We start from the raw sequence: 19441 nt of genomic DNA, 5'->3' as shown, positions 1-19441 counted from the left end.
AACTCACAGCAAATGATATATCGGGACGTGTATTATTAACAAGATACATTAGTGCTCAAATGGCACTAAGATATGGTACTTCAGGACCAAAGATATCTTCATTTTCTTCCTTAGGACGGAATTGATCCTTATTCGCATCCAAAGATCTTACGATCATTGGGGTACATAATGGATGTGACTTATCCATATAAAATCTCTTCAAGATCTTTTTTGTGTATGTTGTTTGATGAATGAAGATCCCATTTTTTATCCATTAAATGCATATGTAGTTTATGATATGTAGATAAACTGACCAAATTACACAATGTTATCGCATCCACTATAGGGAAATACGTTTCTTCGTAATCTATACCAGGCCTTTGTGAAAAATCTTGTGCTACAAGTCGAGCTTTGTAGCATACAACTTCATTTTTCTTATTTCGTTTTCTCACAAATACCCATCGGTATCCAACATGTTTTACATCTTCTGGTGTACGGACTACAGGTCCAAAGACTTCACGTTTTGCAAGTGAGTCTAATTCAGCTCTCGTGACTTCTTCCCATTTTGGCCAATTATTTCTTTGTCGACATTCTTCGACTGATCTTGGCTCAAGATCCTTACTTTCATGCATGATATTTAATACCACATTATATGAAAATATTTTATTGACAATTGTGTTATTTCGGTCCCATTTATCTCATGTAAATACATAATTTATTGAGATCTTGTTATTTTCATAATTTTCAGGTACCTGAACGACTTCTGGCGTTAAAACTATCTCAGAATTTTGGATAACTGTAGGTGTCTTTACTATGTCTTTTTTTGACAGGAATAGTATTTACCTCTTTTCGCTTTTGAGGATTTTTATCTTTGGAACCGACAGGCCTACCACGCTTCTGGCGTGAATTTTGCTTTAGTTGCTACTTGTCCTACTGGGATATCAATTCAAATTGGAGGCATTTTCTGCTGGTATATAAGATTTGGTTATCCTCTTTGTATCGAAAAATGTATCAGGCAATTCATTTGTTATTCTTTGCAAATGTATAATCTTTTGAATTTCTAGTTCACATTGCCTTGATCGAGGATCTGAATGTATCAAGGATGATGCTTTCTAATTAAGTTCCTTTTCAGGAAGCTTATTCTCTCCCCTTAATGTTGAAAATTTTGATTCATCAAAATGACAATCCGTGGCTTTAAATACATCTCCAGCTTGTATCTCGAGATACCTCACTATAGAAAAAGAATCATATCCAATATATATCCCCAAATTTCTTTGGGGTCCCATTTTAATGCGAGAAGGTGGTACAATGGGAACATATATCGCACACCCAAATATTCTTAAATGGAAAATATTTGGCTTCTGGCCAAAAGCTAATTACATAGGAGAGAACTGATGGTAACTCGTTGGCCTCAAACGAATAAGTGCTGCGACATGTAAAATAGCATGCCCCAAACCGAGGTTGGGATATTTGTTCTCATAAGTAAGGGTTTAGCAATTAATTGGAGGCATTTAATAAGTGATTCTGCTAACCCATTTTGTGTGTGAACACGAGCTACTAGATGTTTAAAACTTATTCCATTAGCCATACAATAAACATCAAATGCTTGGGAAGTAAATTCACCAGCATTATCAAGACGAATTACTTTGATTTGATTTTCTAGAAATTGTGCTTTTAATCGAATAATTTGAGCCAGTAATCTGGCAAACGCCAGGTTACGAGAAGACAATAAGCACACATGTGACCATCTCGAAGATGCATCTATCAGGACCATAAAATATCTAAAAGATCCACATGTTGGATGAATAGGTCCACATATATCACCTTGAATCCTTTATAGGAATTCAGAGGACTCAAATCCAATATTTATTGGTGATGGCCTTAAAATTAACTTCCCTTTAAAACATGCAGTACAACAAAATTCACTAGATTTAAGAATCTTCTGGTTCTTTAGTGAATGTCCATAGGAGTTTTCAATAATTCTCCGCCTCATGGTTGTTCCCGGATGACCCAATCGGTCGTGCCAAGTTATGAATTCATTTGTGCTAGTAAACTTCTAGGTTAGAATGACATGTGATTCAATTGCACTAATTTTGGTATAATACAACCCATATGAAAGTGAGGGTAACTTTTCTAATATAACATTTTTATTTAAATCATGAGTTGTGACACATAAGTACTCATGATTTCCTTCATTCATTGTTTCAATATGATATCCATTTCGGCAAATATCTTTGAAACTCAACAAGTTTCTCAGAGACTTGGTAGATAATAGTGCATTATTTATTATAAATTTTGTTCCTCCTGGAAACAAAATTATAGTTCTTCCGGAGCCTTCTATCACATTGTCTAAGCCAATAATAGTATTAACATATTCTTCTTTTGGCACAAGATGAGTAAAATATATATTACTTTTAAGAATATTGTGCGAACTTGCATTATCTACAAGGCAAATATCTTCACAATATGTCCTTGCCATTTTTTTAAAGACAAATAATAATAAAATGAGTAAAAGTACATGCACAATAAAATTATTCACATGAATACTTAACAAACACACATATTAAACTATTCCATCATTGATCAAATAGCTAATACTTCCTTTTGGATCCCCAAAAAAATTAGATACATCATGAGTGGTGGAATTTTCATCATTTGAAACAAAATTTGTTTCCTTTCCTTTGTCATCATTTGAATGTCGTGATCTAGCCCTATGGAGGCGACACATGGAGCCTATCCCGAGAGTCTGGGTGGAACTGATGGGAGTTCTTGTGCATGTCTGGTCTCTGGAATCCTTCTCAAAGATTGGGAGCTTGTGGGAAAAATTAGTGATGCTGGAAGATTTAGCAGAGGCAGCGTGCTCTTTTACTACTACAAGGATCCTTATGGACTCTTTTCTGTGGGAACCTATCCAAGAATGGCTGACCCTGAAGGTTGGTGGGTATGAGTTTCAAGTTTTTGTGAAGGAGGTGGGGAGGGAGGTGTACAGTGCCCAAGTGCACCCTTCTAAGTCAGAAGAAGGTGCAGGAGAAGAAACCGAATTGGTAAAGAATATCAGTTCAGTCTCTCGACATATTTGTAGGGCGGTAAGCTCAGTAGCCATGGAAGAAGTGGTACGAAGCTCAAGTGTAGTCCAAGAGTCCAAGTTAATTGAACAAGGTGATGACTTTTTCAAAGTGCATGACCCTATTCTCGAGGAATTAATAATGCGAGACTGGAGCATGCATACTACATACGGCAAAATCGACATAACTAGCAGACTCATGCTTGATGAAATATTATTAAGGGGGTGTTTAAGGAATTTGGGCCTCTTTGTTCAAAAGGTGAAAGGGAAAATCAGATAGAGGAAGATAGTGAAGACGCTGGGCTAAGGTTAGATGTGGCCCAAAATCTTTTGGGTCTTGAAGGTGGAGTAGTGCAAGAAAGGGGGAATGTCGTGGTGCATAATAAGTGTGGGCCTGTGGGTCTGCTGATTCATTTACCTTTTGGGTCTGACGCGGTGCAAGCATTGGAAATAGGTAGTGAAGGAAACAACTGTAGCTTGGAGGAGGTTGAGGTTTTTTCAAGTATAGATTCCCAGTCTTCTTGCCCATTCCCACCTGGGTTTAGGCCTTGTAAGGACGACAACCACATACACAAACTATTGGAAAGGGAGGTGATCAGAGTCTGCGATGAGACGAAACAACAAGGTAGGGAATTAAGCCTGTATGCCCTAATTTGGAGGGTGAGAATGAGAACTTGAGCGGGGATGTGTGAGGCACGAAGACCTATGAGTTTTTGTGAAGAAGTTGGCATGATCTTCTCAGTAAATGAGGAAAAGGTCATTTTAAAGGAGCTTCAAGGATTGAGGAAGGGCGGCGCAAAAAAAGAAGGGAAGCGTGTTGTTAGAGGAAGCAGGAACCTAGGGAAGAAAGGAAGCTTGACCAACGACAGGAACTACTGCAGAGTTCTACGTTCAGGTGCTAAATTTATTTCATTATGAAATTCTTGTTTTGGAATGTTAGAGGTTTGGGGGGAAGGGAGAAAGAACAAATGGTCAAAAGGGTATGTTTAAGAAATAGAGTTGATTTTGTGAGCTTGTTTGAAACAAAGAAAGGTGGGTGTGACAGAGGGTTGATTAGGAACTTGTGGGGAGATAATGGTATTGATTGGGCTACCGTGGAGTCTTCTTTTTCAGCAGGGGTTATCATTTGTATGTGGCATAAAGAATTTTTTTGTTTGTTCGAATACTTTTAGAAGTGAAAGATGGGTTGTAGTGAAAGGTTGTATCATGGAGCTGAGGTTTGATTGCGCCATTTGTATGGTATACGGTATGCACCTAAGAGATGAAAAGGTAGCTTTCTGAAAATTTCTGGAGGAGGTTAAAAAGATGGTAGGTGTCCCAATTATGTTTGGTGGGGATTTTAGTGAGATCTTGAGAGAGGAAGAAAGGAAAAGAAATAAATCTCTTACGCAGAGTAGTCGCGAGTTTAAACAATGGGTGAGTCACATGGAGTTGATTGATATGAATTTGAGTGGGAGGAAATTTACGTGGTATGGGGAAAAGTATTGTAGTAGAATTGATCGTGTTGTTTTAGACTGTGAGTGGCAGGAGGTGAAGAATGACCTATACTTAAAAGAGTTGAATAGGGCTCTTTCAGATTATTACCCTTTGCTGTTAGCCTCTGAGGATCTTGATTGGGGACCAAAGCCTTTTAGGACTTTGGATACTTGGTTGTTGCATGGAAACTTTGTTAATATGGTCAGAGAGGAATGGAGTAAGTTGGATGGAGGCCAGATTCTAGAGAAGTTTAAGGCTATTAGGATGCCGCTTAGGGTGTGGAACAAGGAGAGATTTGGCTACATTGACTATAATATTCAAAAAGTGGAAGATGAAATTGAAATTATTGATGAGAAGCTGGAGAGTGGTGAAGTTGATGAATGCTTGCAGGCTAGAATGAAGGCCCTTAGGGTATTGGCAGAGCGCTGGTATCAGCGAAAGGACAAACATTAGAAACAATTGTCTAGATCTAACTTTGCTTCAAAAATGGATAGAAACACAAAAATCTTTCATGCCTTAGCAAAAACGAGAAAAAGAGGTAAAAGACTAGAGGAGATCATGATTGATGGAAAGATTTTTAGAGGTCCGAGAAGAGTTATGGGAGAAATAAGAATGTTCTTTAAGCGGTTGTATACTGAAGAGTAGTTCTATGATATTGGGTTTGACCAAGGGCAAGTAAACAGAATCTCGAATGAGGAGGCTAATTGGGTGGAGAGGGATCCATCTGTTGAAGAGATTAAAGGAGTTGTTTAGGAGTGCGAGCCCTCAAGGGCAGCAGGTCCAGATGGTTTCAACTTCAATGTATTCGAAAACTTTGGGATGTGATTGGGAAGGATTTCTGTGAAACTGTTCTGGTATCAGCGAAAGGACAAACATTAGAAACAATTGTCTAGATCTAACTTTGCTTCAAAGATGGATAGAAACACAAAATTATTTCATGCCTTAGCAAAAACGAGAAAAAGAGGTAAAAGACTAGAGGAGATCATGATTGATGGAAAGATTTTTAGAGGTCCGAGAAGAGTTATGGGAGAAATAAGAATGTTCTTTAAGCGGTTGTATACTGAAGAGTAGTTCTATGATATTGGGTTTGACCAGGGGCAAGTAAACAGAATCTCGAATGAGGAGGCTAATTGGGTGGAGAGGGATCCATCTGTTGAAGAGATTAAAGGAGTTGTTTAGGAGTGCGAGCCCTTAAGGGCAGCGGGTCCAGATGGTTTCAACTTCAATGTATTCGAAAACTTTGGGATGTGATTGGGAAGGATTTATGTGAAACTGTTCTGGGAATTTTTTATAGTAGGACAATGCCAAAACAAGCAAACTTGACTTAGGTATCTTTTTCTCACAAAGGAGGAAATAATAACTTAAAAGAATATAGGCCTGTTAGCATGGTGGGCTATGTTTATAAAGTCATCTCGAAGCTTTTGGTGAATAGAATGCGTTCTTTTATGCCAAGGCTTGTGGGAGAGGTTCAATTAGCTTTTGTGGGTGGTAGGAAGATTTTTGATGGGGCTCTCATAGCTTGTGAAGTGGTGAATTGGGTGAGAAAGAAAAGAGTTCCGGCATGGATTGTTAAATTGAATTTTCAGAAAGCCTATAATTGCGTTAGATGGAGCTTCGTGGAGAAAGTCTTAGTTAATATGGGGTTTGGCATGAAATAGAGGGGGTGGATTCAAGCTTGCTTGAAGGCCTCTATGTCAATTCTAGTAAATGGTTGTCCTACCAAACCATTCAACTTGGAAAGGGGGCTTTGGCAAGGTGACCTAATTTCGTCGTTTCTATTTGTTTTGGTTGGAGAAATCGTAAATAGCATGATGTGCCGCCTGAGGGAGAAAGGTTTGTTGAAACCTCTAGAGGTGGGTATCAATAGAGTGAAGTTGTCTCACTTACAATTTGCTGATGACACGATTTTATTTTGTTAATGTGAGTTAGAAACTGTTAGAGGCTATAGAAGATTGCTACAAGGTTTTGAGAAGATGTCTGGATTGAAGATTAACTTTGGAAAGTCAGCGATTATTGGTCTTAACTGTGATGAATGAGTGGTGGACTTAGCTTGTGAAGTTTTAGGGTGTTCTAAAGCAAATCTGTCAATCAAGTATCTCGGTATTCCGCTTGGAGCTAATCCTAAAACGGTAGAAACTTGGAAGCCTGTAATAAATAAAGTAGAGAAGAGGCTGAGTGGTTGGAAGGAAAAATTTCTGTCGAAGGCTGGTAAGCTTGTTTTGATTAAAGCCATCCTAAATAATCTCCCAATGTACTATCTAAGCATCTTCAAGATGCCAACAGCTGTGGCAAAAAAGATTGTGTCTTTACAATGGGGTTCTTTTGGGGAAAGGCGGATAGGAGTAGGGGGATGCCGACTATCAAGTGGGATGTCATTCAGAGACCTGAAAGTCAAGGTGGTTTTGGCGTGGGCGATGTAGTGTTAAAGAACATGGCCCTTTTATTCAAGTGGTGGTGGAGGTTCGAAAAGAAGGAGTGTCCTCTTTGGAAACATGTTATTTGTTCTTGTAATAAAATTAGTAACTTGAATTTGCTGGTTGGTATGGAGGGGAAAGGCAGTGGAGGTGTGTGGCCAGAAATTATGCAGATTGGTGTGAAAAATAGGGAGCTCTTGAGGGTGTTTAGAGAAGGTTTGCAGTTGATGGTTGGGGATGGGAATAGGACTAGTTTCTGGAACAATGTGTGGATAAAAGGTGGAGCTCTTAAGGTTGCTGTAGCTTTTGACAAAGATTGTCACATTAGCGATTGCGATTTTTGGGATGGGCTGTCTTGGGTGTGGCAATTTCATTGGAGGCATAATATTTGGCAGTGGAAGGAGGAGGAGGTGCAGGAGATGCTGAAGTCCTTGCCAAAGCTGGGTGCTTTTAGGGGTGGTGAAGATTCGATAGCTTGGCGGTTTGATAATTTGGGATCAAGTTCTAGTGAAAGCTCGAAAGAAAGCTATCTTTAAGCGATAGGACTTGTGTACCCCGAGAAACGTATTCCGCAGGACAGGATCCTTTTCTTTGAAATCCTTCTTGCAGGTGTATCTTAATCAGCAGGGAGTGTGTGTTAATAGCTTTATCTTGAAGCTTTGGAAGGGGTCTGCCCCGCCTCGTGTGAAACTGCTGTCTTGGTTTGTAATGCATGACAAACTTAATACCAGAGAGAAACTATTCAACTGTGGTATTGCCCCCCAGCCGGAGTGTGTGCTTTGTGGAAAGATTCCAGAGTCCGTTCACCACCTCTTCTTTGGTTGTGAGCAAGAATGGAAGGTTTGGTCTTTGGTGTTAAACAAATTCAATGTGATGTGGGGATGGCCTGAGGAGTCTCTTAGGTGTTTTGAATCTTGGATTGGTAGGAGTGTCTCTAAAAATTATAAAGACAGGTGGTTTCTATATTTTTTGCAATTCTATGGAGCTTGTGGAAAGCTAGAAATAAGATTATTTTTAATGGAGAGCTGTTTTTTTTAGAGTCAGTCATTAATGAAGTAGAAGTGTGTGTTAACTGCTGGTCTCTTCCTTTGGCTCCTATTGGTTGATAGCTGGCTTAGCTTAACGGTCATACAAAAATAATCTTCTTTCTCTTTGAGGTGTTGTTGCTATTATTTTTGTTGGGGGTCTGGTTTTGGCTTTGTTTATTGGGAAGTGTTGTCTTAGTTTAACTGTGTATTTATGTTTTCTTTGCCTTGTTGTTTTTGTCTTGTTTAATTGTGATTGAGGGCTGCCTTTTGTGAGGTGGTTTGACTTGTAACCTCATCTCCTATGAGACCTTAGTGAAGATAAAACTATAAAAAAAAAAAGGATGCTTGATAAAGATTAACTAAGTGCATTGGGGTATGACAGGTACGTATCCAATGACCCTTTTCACCACAACGGAAGCATTTATCATCAATTGATTTACTTTACCCATTGTTTCTTTCTTTATCCTACTTCTGTTGAGATAATTTATTGTGACTATAATTTTTCTTCCTTCCATAATTTTTTTTATTACCAAAATCTTGTCATTTACCTCTTATGGGATAATAATTTGCCGCATTTACTTCAGGAAATGGGGTGGCGCCAGTTGGACATGCTTCATGATTCTTTATAAGTAATTCATTGTTGCGTTTAGCAACAAGAAGGCAAAAAATTAAGTCAGAATATTTTTTTAAATCATTTTTCTCGATACTGCTGTTGCAGGAGCACATTCGAGGCAAGGAAGGTCGAGAAAGTTTTCTCTAACATATCGGGCTTGAGGAAGTATCACCGTCTTTTGATTATTGTACCTTTCTTCAAGGTCTTTCCACATATCTGCAGGATCTTTTAATGTGGGATATTCATTTTTCAATCATACGTCAAGATGACGACAAAGGAAAATCATGGCTTTGGTTTTATCCTTTTGGGATGTATTATTTTCAGCCTTAATAGTATCTTCAAGATTCATTGAATCAAGATGAATTTTAGCATCAAGTATCCATGATAAATAATTGTTTCCAGATATATCAAGAGCATTAAATTCAAGATGAGAGAGTTTCGACATAATGAAAATTTGTTACCTGGAGTCTTCCTAAAATTTGATCAGAGTCTCGTGCTGATAACGTGTTGTAGAATAAATAAAGACGATATATAAACTAAAGAAGTATAAATAGAAGACTATAGCATTAATATAATTAGCTCAATAAAGATGATTCATATATTTATATGTAGTAACAAAAAGAGAAAGAGAGAGAGAGAGAGAAACTATTAATAGTGTATAAAGAGAGAAAATAGTATTTTATTGCTTCTGTGTGTATTGTCTCGTACCATACCCCCTATTTATACATGTATAGGGTTCATATTTTCAACATTTATTAAATGTAAATTATTTCTTGATAACATGAATATTTTTTTATAAAAAAATTGAATCACTCATAATATTAATGGACATTCACATCCTTTGTGCTTATCACAACAGTTAAAAAATAATTAAAAAAGAATAGCATCTAGTTCTATTTCTAGTTCTCTACTAATAATAAAGGATATAAATAGTTATTAAACTACCTTTTCTTGTATACTACAATCACTCTAATTTTATATATTTTAAAATACGGAATCAAATTAATTTTTAAAAATTTTTAAATCAAACATTTTAATATTTATTAAATTTTTATTATTTTAGAAGTTATTGAAATGAGTTAATAATCTTTTTATAAAAACTAAAAATGATCAATTTATTTTATAACGATATTTGTTGAAATTTGATTACCTTATAATAAAATTTATTTGGAGATTATTTTTTTACCAGGTATATTAAATATTTTATTATAAGTGACAAAAGGATTAAATTGTCTCACAAAAGTAATTTTCAATGAATTTTAAAGTAATAAAATTTTATTGGGATCAATGTATTAATTTGAAATTCGTTAGGAATCAATTTAAAGGTATATTGTATATTTTATATAATGGTACGGATTTACTAATATAGTATGATACAACTAACTTTATACAGAAATTACATTTCTAATAAATCTGTATGTTAAATTAATTTACACATATTTTGTAGTTCTAGTAAATCTTTAAAATGCGATTTTCTTATTAACGCAATTTAAGTTAGAATCAGACACCTTAAATGACGTAATTAGGTTTACAATACATAATTAGAGAATGAACAAACAGAAAAAAAATATAAATCTTTATTGTTTTTGATATTTAGATTTATAGTTTGTTTATATGTTTAATGTTGTCTTGCAAATTAAGCACTCCTAGCTAGAACAATACTTGTGATAATATTATTTAAATTACAGAGTTTAGTTTTTTTTTTCTTTTTAAGGACAAAAATTATATTTTTTTTAATGAGATTAATACTATATTGTTGTAAATCACTAAATTATGTAAATTATACAGAAACTCACGGATTAGTAGTAAATTATAAAATGGTAAATTATTAAATGGAGCTCTGAATTTTTGATCTACAACAAATTTATCTTTAGCCTACCGAGTTATAAGATGTATTGGAAAACAAAAAATACATATAATTGACATAATAAATGTATAAAAAAAACCTTTAGATATTTATGTTTTATTTAATCATTACAACACTAGTTTGATATATATTTTTAATAGATAAATAAATGTTTCTTTTTTGGTTTTTATTTGTCCACTAATAATCCATATATAAATTTTGTTTAAAATTCACTTCTACTTGACACCGTCCAAAAAAGAGAGTAGAAAGTAGTAACCGAGTTCCCCTTGGTTCATTTTATCAAATCCGATGGTTTATTTAGCTTACATGACATTGTCTCCATCCATAACAACAGCAAGCACGATATATTTGAACAAAATAAATAAAGCTCATATATAAATTGCGAGTAATACTGATACACTATTTATACTTAAAAAAAAGTAAATTAAAAAAAAATACAAAATAAAACACTATTCCACAAAGAAAACCGATTCTAGTGAATGATAAATAATAATAAACAGAGAGCATTTAGGAAGGATATGACGAGTAAGGAATAATGACATCTTTAATCCTCATAAAACTTTGCTTCTAGAAAAAGTGATTTGTCTGGCATTAACTTCAGAAAATGAGCTTTAAGAATATTTTTGAATTACAATGTATGTCTCTTCCCTATACTCTAAATGGATACTTTTAAATTAATTATGATGCTAGTTATTTTGGTTCGAGTGATAATATTGGTTTTGTTTGTGTTATTAGAGATTGTAATGGGAGTTGGCAAAACGGGTGTTTGGGAATGATTGAGAGTAATTGTTTTCTATTTGGAGAGAATATCTCTTAGGTTGGGATGTGCGTCAACGAGATGTTATTTGTGAGACGAATTATATGAAAGCATTTAATCTTGTTATTCAAGATGATTTTGGGTTTATTAATCCATTGGTGTTCGAAATAAGAGATATCATGCATTGGAATTGGCATATTGACTTTCATTTAATTATGAAAAATGCAAATACAGTAGTAGATACTATGGTAAAAATGACAATGAAGTTACAACTTTCTTATATGGAGCTTCTTTCCTTGAGAGAAGTTTAACAGTAGTTTTAAACGAGACTATCCCTCTATTTAAGCCATTCTTTTATTTTGTTTATTTTATTTTTCTTTGTTTAGTTTATTTCGGTCACAAATAAAAACAATAACATAAGACGCCTTTAATATAATTAGAGGGGGTCATAACCGCAAGGGGTAATCAACCACTTTATATACGTGAGATGAGATGAGATGTCTTCAGAAATCCATGTAAATATGTACAGTTTCCTGACTTATATTTTATACAAGAGATTCAATCTTCTTGAGTAGCTTCATCATCACCTTCATCCATGGCATCATCCAGTTTTTCATTCTCTTCAACATGGTCACAACACTGAGTTTCTTCATCAGACATAGTTCCACCCTCTGCATTGATTCTACCTTCATTGCCACTGTTGCTACAAGTCTGCGTGTCCGAGTCAGTTGAACTGCCATCTTTCTCTTGCTTTTCACCACAATTATATGCAGAACCTCCAAACTTCTCCCTCAAATCAGGAGCAACAATGCCAATCATATCCCGGAGTGCTTGCCGCTCATTCCATCTAGCGGCAGCATCGTCAGAACGAGTGTTCTGACTCTCAGCCACCACAATATTTGAATCATGCAATGGACCACAACCTTCATTATTGTCTCTGCTTGGAGATTCATTGTCTCCATGCACAGAAGGGGCTGTACTGCAAGCCCAGCTGCCAGCAACTTCGGAAGTTAAAAGGTCTGCTGTTCTGATTGTGCCTCCAACTTCGGTATCCTCAATAACTTTTTCAGTGTCTACAGGATCATGTAATTGCAACGGATGCGAAACACGATCATGGGCTTGCTCCTCAGTTTCTTGTACATTTACATCATCATCACACTGCATAGTGTCCCCATCTAAAGCACCAGATTTATCCAAATCAACATGCTTTACGCCATAATTTGAAGGACTTTCAGTTCCCAGAACTCGCTCAGTACCGCCAGCGCCTCCATCCATCATAGCTGTTGTGCCAAGACCATCAATATCAGAACCAAAGCCACCTCTTACATCATGATCATGATTTGCACTGGTGAACTCTTGTGTATTTTGGCATTCTTGACTTCTCACCTCACAGTCATGCTTCTCAGTGACACTAGCTTCATTGCTTGAGGTTTCTACTTGATCCCTGTTGCACTTCTGTGTAGATGCAGTTGATCCTGCCTTTGCAGCATTTTTGCTATGGTATCCTGCAACTTCTCTCTCTCTTCCAGGGGTTCCACCGATCACTCCATCCATATCTACAGAAGTATTCTCGTAATTCTCTTCGTCTTCAAGAGTTCTCTGCATAGCCTTTAATTGCTCCTGTTGCTTGGCAAAGAGTACTTGTATTTCCTCAGTAGTGGAATAAAATGCCCGTAGTTGTGTTTCCCTGCATGACATCAATGAGCTTCAGTGGCAAAATCAAAGCATAATGCAGGTGTAGAAGTTGCCTCGTAAAGTTAAAGTGCCGATCAGCATTAATACAAACAGTGCAACGTTGCAGCATGTTAACCAACAGGGACTACTAAACAAAGCTGATTAACTCAGCATGAATGACATATCCAACAGATGAATACCAGGATCTGCAATTTTTACTGCAATGACATTGTTGAGTAGTCCATTCTAATAAATACAACAAAAACTATTCAGCCACGGTCCTACTTTTATTTAGGCTCAATTGCTCTGCTAATTGCTTTCATATTCTTGTAGATGTTTATACATCCTTTATTCTTCATATTTTCAGGGTAGCTAAAATCCATTCAGAATCTATGATAGTAATGTTCACATAACCATAATATACACACTAGTGATGATTCTAATTAAGAAGTCATAGAATTCCCGTTCCTGTCTATTGTAATCACCAATTTAAGAAAAAATTCCTATATGTAAACTGTAAAGCAAGCCAAAGAATTACAGTATTCAAGTAAAGTAGCCCATCCTGCGATGTCCTCTAATATTCTTTTCTACATAAGGTTTCATTCTTACATAATTTTCAAACTACAGTTGTCCAGTGATCATATTAAACAGAAACAACTTGTGGCTTACCGAAGCATAAGTCTTTCCCTGGCACCTCTTAACCTCCTCCTCTCAAAATCTAGATCCCGCATTGCGGCATTTATCTCAAGCTCAAGAATAGAAACTTTAGCCCATGCTTCTTCTCGAGCTGCCTGCTAACAACAGCAACAAATATTTTCAGTTTCACATAAAGAAACTTCACCACCAAAATAAAAGAAGAGCGAGCTAAAAAATATAAATGAAAGATAGAAGAGAATAAGGGGGGATATTGAATTAGAAAGCTGAAGCAACTTATTAATTAGAAGTTATCAGTCTAGCAACATATAAATAAGATACTGTCATACTCTGAAGTCTCACGGAAATAAGTCATTAACAGTAACAGCAATCGGTGGAAAGCAGCAATCGGTGGGAAGCAGACATCATTTAGACAAACACCTTTAAACAAAAACATTCTTGGAAAATGAAATTCCAATATCTACCTTTTCACCCTCAAGCTCTTGGTTTAATCTTCTTGTTTCTTCTTCAAGTTCTTCTATTTTCTGCTCCATGAATTTGCATTTTTGTTCAGCAAGATAGTAACCAAATCCAAAATATGAAAAAAGACATAATACACACAACTATATGAGTACCTTTGTTTGATTTGCAGTGGTCAGCTTCTCCTCATGCAATTCCATTTCCAACTGGCGAACCTTATTATCAGACACAACCATCTTTTGCCTAGTATCATCCTGCAACAAAATAGAACGAAGGCACAAACCTATTTATGAAATACACAAGTTGTCGCCCATTGTAGGCTAAACATGAGCAGAACCATACCAGTTTGGACCTCAAGGTTTCAACTAGCAAATACCTTTCCCTCTCTGACTCCTACAACATTCAGAAAGAATGACAGCTTAAAAGCTTCAAAATCAAAGGGAGTACAGTTTCTTACTAATTTAGCGACAAAACCTTCAAACCTGAAGCTTATTTATTGTTTCTTGTAGTTCTCTTTCTCTTCTTAAGGCAGCATCAGTGTGTCGTCTTAATTCCTCTTGAGCCTCGGACTGGGCTCTAAAAACAGCAGCCTTTAGATCAGTTGTGGCCTTTTCCCGCTCTTCTTTTCGCTGAGTCCGCTCGTCATCTAATTGTTCCTTGAGTTCAGCTATATTTACTTTCTGACTGCATGCAGAGGAGCAAGGGAGAGGGACTCAATTATCAAACAGTGCAAGTTGAATACAGCTAGCATAACCATGCTGGGGCAAAAGGTTTAATACTAATCATGGTACCAAAAGTTTCATCCTCCTCCAACAGTCAGTACCAAAATTCATCCCCAGGATGTTACACACAAGGATATAGACTGTACATAAGCACTAAATCATTCCACATTCCCAATTCTCATTGCAACATAAAAATCAATCAATCAAGGAGCAGCTCAAGCTCAAACTACATAAGAATGAACAACTTCATTCCTATGACACTTGAATCAACATTGAACACTAAAGAAGTGAAGAACTCAAAATCAAGAATTAAATAGCTCAGAATTATATAGATCATACCTACTTATTATAGTATTTGCTTCAGCACATGACTGCATAGAAGCACTCAGCCTTTCATTGAGGTCTTCAATGGCATGTTTCTGTTCAGCAGTTACTCTATTAAAATCGCCTAGTTCCTTGTGTTTTAGATCTACACTTTGTTGTAATTCTTTTAATTGATCAAGGTAACATTTTGCAACAGACTCCTTGGCTGATTGTAATTCCTATAAAATGGATTGTGGATTAGGTAAGACATTGTAGACCACATATTAATATAACAAAGAACAACTTGAGATTGAACATTTTTATATTAAAATCTGCATGCAGAGTTTTAGAAGAGCACATAAATTGAAAATACATCAGCTACATACACTTTCATGACGATCAGCAGCAACACGGTTGTCATTACGCAAAGTATCAATTAATACCACCTGATTCTCCAACTGCTTCCTCAGCTCCTGCCAAGAATAAGATAGGATACAATTAACATGAGGAAAAAGAAGGGTAAGAAAGGAGGAGTTTACAGTGCTTAGGATATTGCATCCTTTTAAAATAACGTACTGTGTTTGATCTTTGAAGGCTTCGAAAATCATCAAGAGAAATGGGACCTTCAGGGGCACCAATGCCTAAGCCTTTCAATCTCTTGCTTTCAGAGGCACAACCCTCTATATAAGATAAGAAAAAGTAAGACAGAAATTTTAAAAAGCACCACAAACTCAAATAAAACAAATATCTATATCAACCATGATGTATCTTTCAAATAACTTTCTGATAGAAAATTATATTATATATCATAATTATCAATTAGAACTTATATAACACGAATAGGAAGTAAACAGTTGATCACATGAAGTTATATGAAGAAGCTGCAAATGTCAAAATCAAATGTATAGGAAAATTCTGAATATCACAACATGCTATAATATAATTTTCAAGCTTGAATTCTATAATGAACATAATAGGAGTAGAATGCTATAATGACAAAAACTAGTAAATTAAGTTCGGTTAATCATAACATTACCCGCTTTTCGCTTAGCAGCTGCATTATCTGGCATGGGGGTGAACAAAAGAACCTCTCGATATACAAAAGAAAATGTAAGATCTGTATAAAAAGATACAAAATATTTCTTGAGGGAACCAAAAAACCTGAAATCCCATTTATTAAAGAAAAAATGAAAATTCTGACTTCTGATAACTGGAAAGCATTCATACTGTGCTGAGGAGGAGCAGCAAACGATATAATATCACCATGGCAGACTTTGACAGCAGGACCATTCTTTTTTAACTTCTCCCAGTTAAGATAAGTTCCATTTGTGCTGAACAAGACTTTACAAAAATCAGAATATGACAAGGGTGAAATTTTCCCATAGGAAGGATGGAAATAGCCAAGCTCTGAAAAAGAATCCACAACCTTGTATCTTTCAAGAAAATTGATGTTGTGTCCACCATATTTTCGTTTGTAATCGACATCCTGTATATTCTACAATGATTTGCACTGATGTTGTTCGAATCAATCTGGAATCGCACATCATCCACCAATCGGCCAATGCAGTGCTCATCCGCAGTTAGTAAAATATTAATTCCCTGGTCAGAATCAACCATTCAATCAAATCAAATAAAATCAAATGAAGAGGAGTAATCAATAGTTACAGAAAAAAGAACAATTAAATGAAGAAAAGGTGCCAATACCATTGGTCACAGCTGCGGTTCAACTACCACTGACTGTAATTTCATAATAACTTTGCTGCAAATCCATAATATTTACAGCACAGTTCAATCTTGTTGACATGTATTAAGAGTCTGTTTGTTTGACCATCTTTTGTAATTAAAAAAAAAAAATTGCTTTGAAAAAATTCTCTTACTTTGCAGACTGTTTGAACAATATATAAATGAATAAACAAATTGAAATATCTAAATGCACACTAATGCCCAAATTATTGCATGCATGTAATCATCGCAAGTTCATAAGGTTTATGTACTGAATCCGACAGGTCGTGGCTTATATCAGAGATCAAGCTGCAAGCTTGTCACTTTTCACTTTCAGAGGCATAAAGGTTCACTTCACTTGCATTTTTCAAATAAGGAAACCGCAACTACAAAGAAACCTATAAATTAGAGCAACTGAGATTTTATCTGAGAAGGGAGAAAGAAAGAACCTGGAGCCTTTTACGGGCATTGTGTGAGATGGCGGTGAGGACGCCCCAAACTTGAGGATCAGAGAAGTGAAGAGGCTGAGATGCAATGTTTGAAGCAACGGAAACAATGCGATCCCTTGCGGTGGGGCTCGACGGTTGCTTCTGCGGTAAGTGCTCGTTACCAGCAGGAGGAGGAAGAGGCTTCGAAGCTTTGGTGATAGGGGATTCCGATTTCTCGTTCTCCACCGCCATTGACATTACAGAGTGAGGGGAGTTGAGTGACTGAGAATGAGAAAGGGAAAGGGAGGAAATTTGGCGGGGATTTTGAAACCCTAATTTGATTGATTTTGGGAGCGAAGTGAAGTAGTTAAAAGTTACCATATAAAAAATATTAAATTGATGGCTAAAATTATTGATAAAAATAGGGTAAAAAACACAAATAAACTATAAGAGGAAAGTTGTTACGTGAATAAGCCAAATTGAATATTGATTTACGAATGAGTCAAAGCATACTTATATGTAATTCGAACCTATTTTGTTCGAACTACATTTGCATATAAATCGAACCTATTTGGTTCGAACTACACGCACATAATTCGAACTTAATTGGTTCGAATTACTCATGATTAAGTGCCACCACAAATTCGAACCTAATTAGTTCGAATTACGTACAATTGGGCTATATAAAGAGTTCGAATCAAGCAAATTCGAACCACTTTTCATTTCCCATACCCCACCAAATTCCAGAGAAAACGACCCAGATTCGATCCAAGAAATAGTAGAACCGAAGACTCAGCTGATAGGGGATGATCCTGCAAGGCTGTACCGGTTGGACGGGGTTGCTCATATAGCCGGGGTCATCAACGACGAGGTTAGTACATAGAAATTTTGTGCACACGGGTTATTTTAGTTAGTGGTTTTGCATGTGGTTTTAGTGGCAGTTTATGTTAGTGGTTTATCGTGGTGGTATTGCAAATGGTTTATATTAGAGGTTTTACATGCGGTTTAGTTGGTGGTTTATGGTAAGTGATTTTTTGTAAGTAGTTTTATATGCGGTTGTGTTAATGGTTTATGTAAGTGGTTTATGTTAGGTGGTATTGTTAGTGGTTTATTGTAGTGGTATTGCAAATGGTTTATTTTAGTGGTTTTATATGCGGTTTAGTTGGAGGTTTAGGGTAAGTAGTTTTTTGTAAGTGGTTTTATATGCGGTTGTGTTGATGGTTTATATAAGTGGTTTATGTTAGTGGTTTTATATGCAGTTGTGTTTATGGTTTATGTAAGTGGTTTATTGTGTTAGTTTTTTTTTTTTTTTGTTACCAGTATTGTATGTGGTTCTAATAATGCGGTCCATTTAATGCGCAGCCACATCGATGCATCAGGAGCATGCAGCGACAACAAGGCATGCCACTCGATGAGTGTTATGTTCCCTACTTGCAGATGGCCGGGTTATACCATCTGGCTAGGCTGAACGATAGTGGGTTCCGGTTAGATGAGCCCATTGTCAGCGCCTTCGTCGAGCGGTGGCGTCCTGAGACGCACACTTTCCATATGCCCTTCGGAGAGTACACGATCACGTTTCAGGACGTGGCGTACCAGTTGGGGTTGGCAGTGGACGGGCGTTATGTCAGCGGTTGCCTTACAGATTTCCATATGTATATCGAGGGTGGACGTCCAGCTTGGGTATGGTTCGAGGAGTTGCTTGGAGTGATTCCTCCTCCGAGCCAGGTTCAGAAGTTCGCAGTAAACTGCACCTGGTTCCAGGAGACTTTCGGAGAGTGCCCTGAGGGAGCCGATGAGGAGACTGTGCGGCGCTTTGCTCGTGCCTATATCATGATGTTGTTGGGCACTCAGCTGTTTGCCGACAAGTCCGGCAACCACATTCACATCAGATGGCTTCCCTATGTAGCTAGGCTTGAGGAGATGGGTTCCTACAGTTGGGGGTCTGCAGCATTGGCATGGTTGTACTGGTGCATGTGCCGAGTGGCAAACAGACATGTGGTGAAGTTAGCGGGCCCACTTCAGCTACTTCAGTCCTGGATTTTCTGGCGCTTTTCCAGGTTTAGGCCTGCTGGGTATGATACGTGCAGCTAGCCTTTGGCATCGAGGTACGCTACTCAGGCTTTTCTATTTCAAGTTAAAATAGCTAATGTTCATGTACGCTTGTACTGTATTACAAATCTGTCATACTTCTGATTAAACATAACACCCATGTGCGCTGCAGGTGGTCAGGTTACAGCCCTTCCTATAGCGAGAAGGGTCCTAGAGTGCAGAGCACGAGACT

General features: G+C 36.8%; 2 protein-coding genes across 4 annotated transcripts; one reads left to right on the top strand and one right to left on the bottom strand.

Annotated features, from left to right (window-relative positions):
• Positions 1–11648: 11648 nt before the first annotated feature.
• On the bottom strand, positions 11649–17518 carry LOC107467558 (uncharacterized). Of its 3 annotated transcripts, none has more exons than XM_016086686.3 (13): positions 17182–17518; positions 16437–16609; positions 16238–16341; positions 16047–16127; positions 15587–15690; positions 15397–15483; positions 15047–15249; positions 14468–14669; positions 14328–14378; positions 14141–14239; positions 13991–14050; positions 13542–13666; positions 11649–12885 (listed from the first exon to the last, which is right to left on the bottom strand). In XM_016086686.3, the coding sequence occupies exons 1-13, from the start codon at positions 17416–17418 to the stop codon at positions 11757–11759; spliced, it is 2655 nt and encodes an 884-aa protein (XP_015942172.1). In that variant the 5' UTR covers positions 17419–17518; the 3' UTR covers positions 11649–11756. The 3 variants fall into 3 exon arrangements, with proteins under 3 accessions (XP_015942172.1, XP_015942173.1, XP_052109748.1); XM_016086687.3 differs by having other exon boundaries at positions 13542–13663; XM_052253788.1 differs by having other exon boundaries at positions 16437–16540.
• Positions 17519–18543: 1025 nt separating this feature from the next.
• Positions 18544–19251, top strand: LOC107467230 (protein MAIN-LIKE 1-like). The gene has a single exon (XM_016086271.1). The coding sequence runs from the start codon at positions 18544–18546 to the stop codon at positions 19249–19251; it is 708 nt and encodes a 235-aa protein (XP_015941757.1).
• The last annotated feature ends 190 nt before the right edge of the window (positions 19252–19441 follow it).

Source organism: Arachis duranensis, chromosome 9 (genome assembly GCF_000817695.3).
Source record: "Arachis duranensis cultivar V14167 chromosome 9, aradu.V14167.gnm2.J7QH, whole genome shotgun sequence".
NCBI lineage: Eukaryota > Viridiplantae > Streptophyta > Magnoliopsida > Fabales > Fabaceae > Arachis > Arachis duranensis.
The sequence above is the reverse complement of the archived record's forward strand: the minus strand, read 5'-3'. Positions and strand labels throughout refer to the sequence as shown.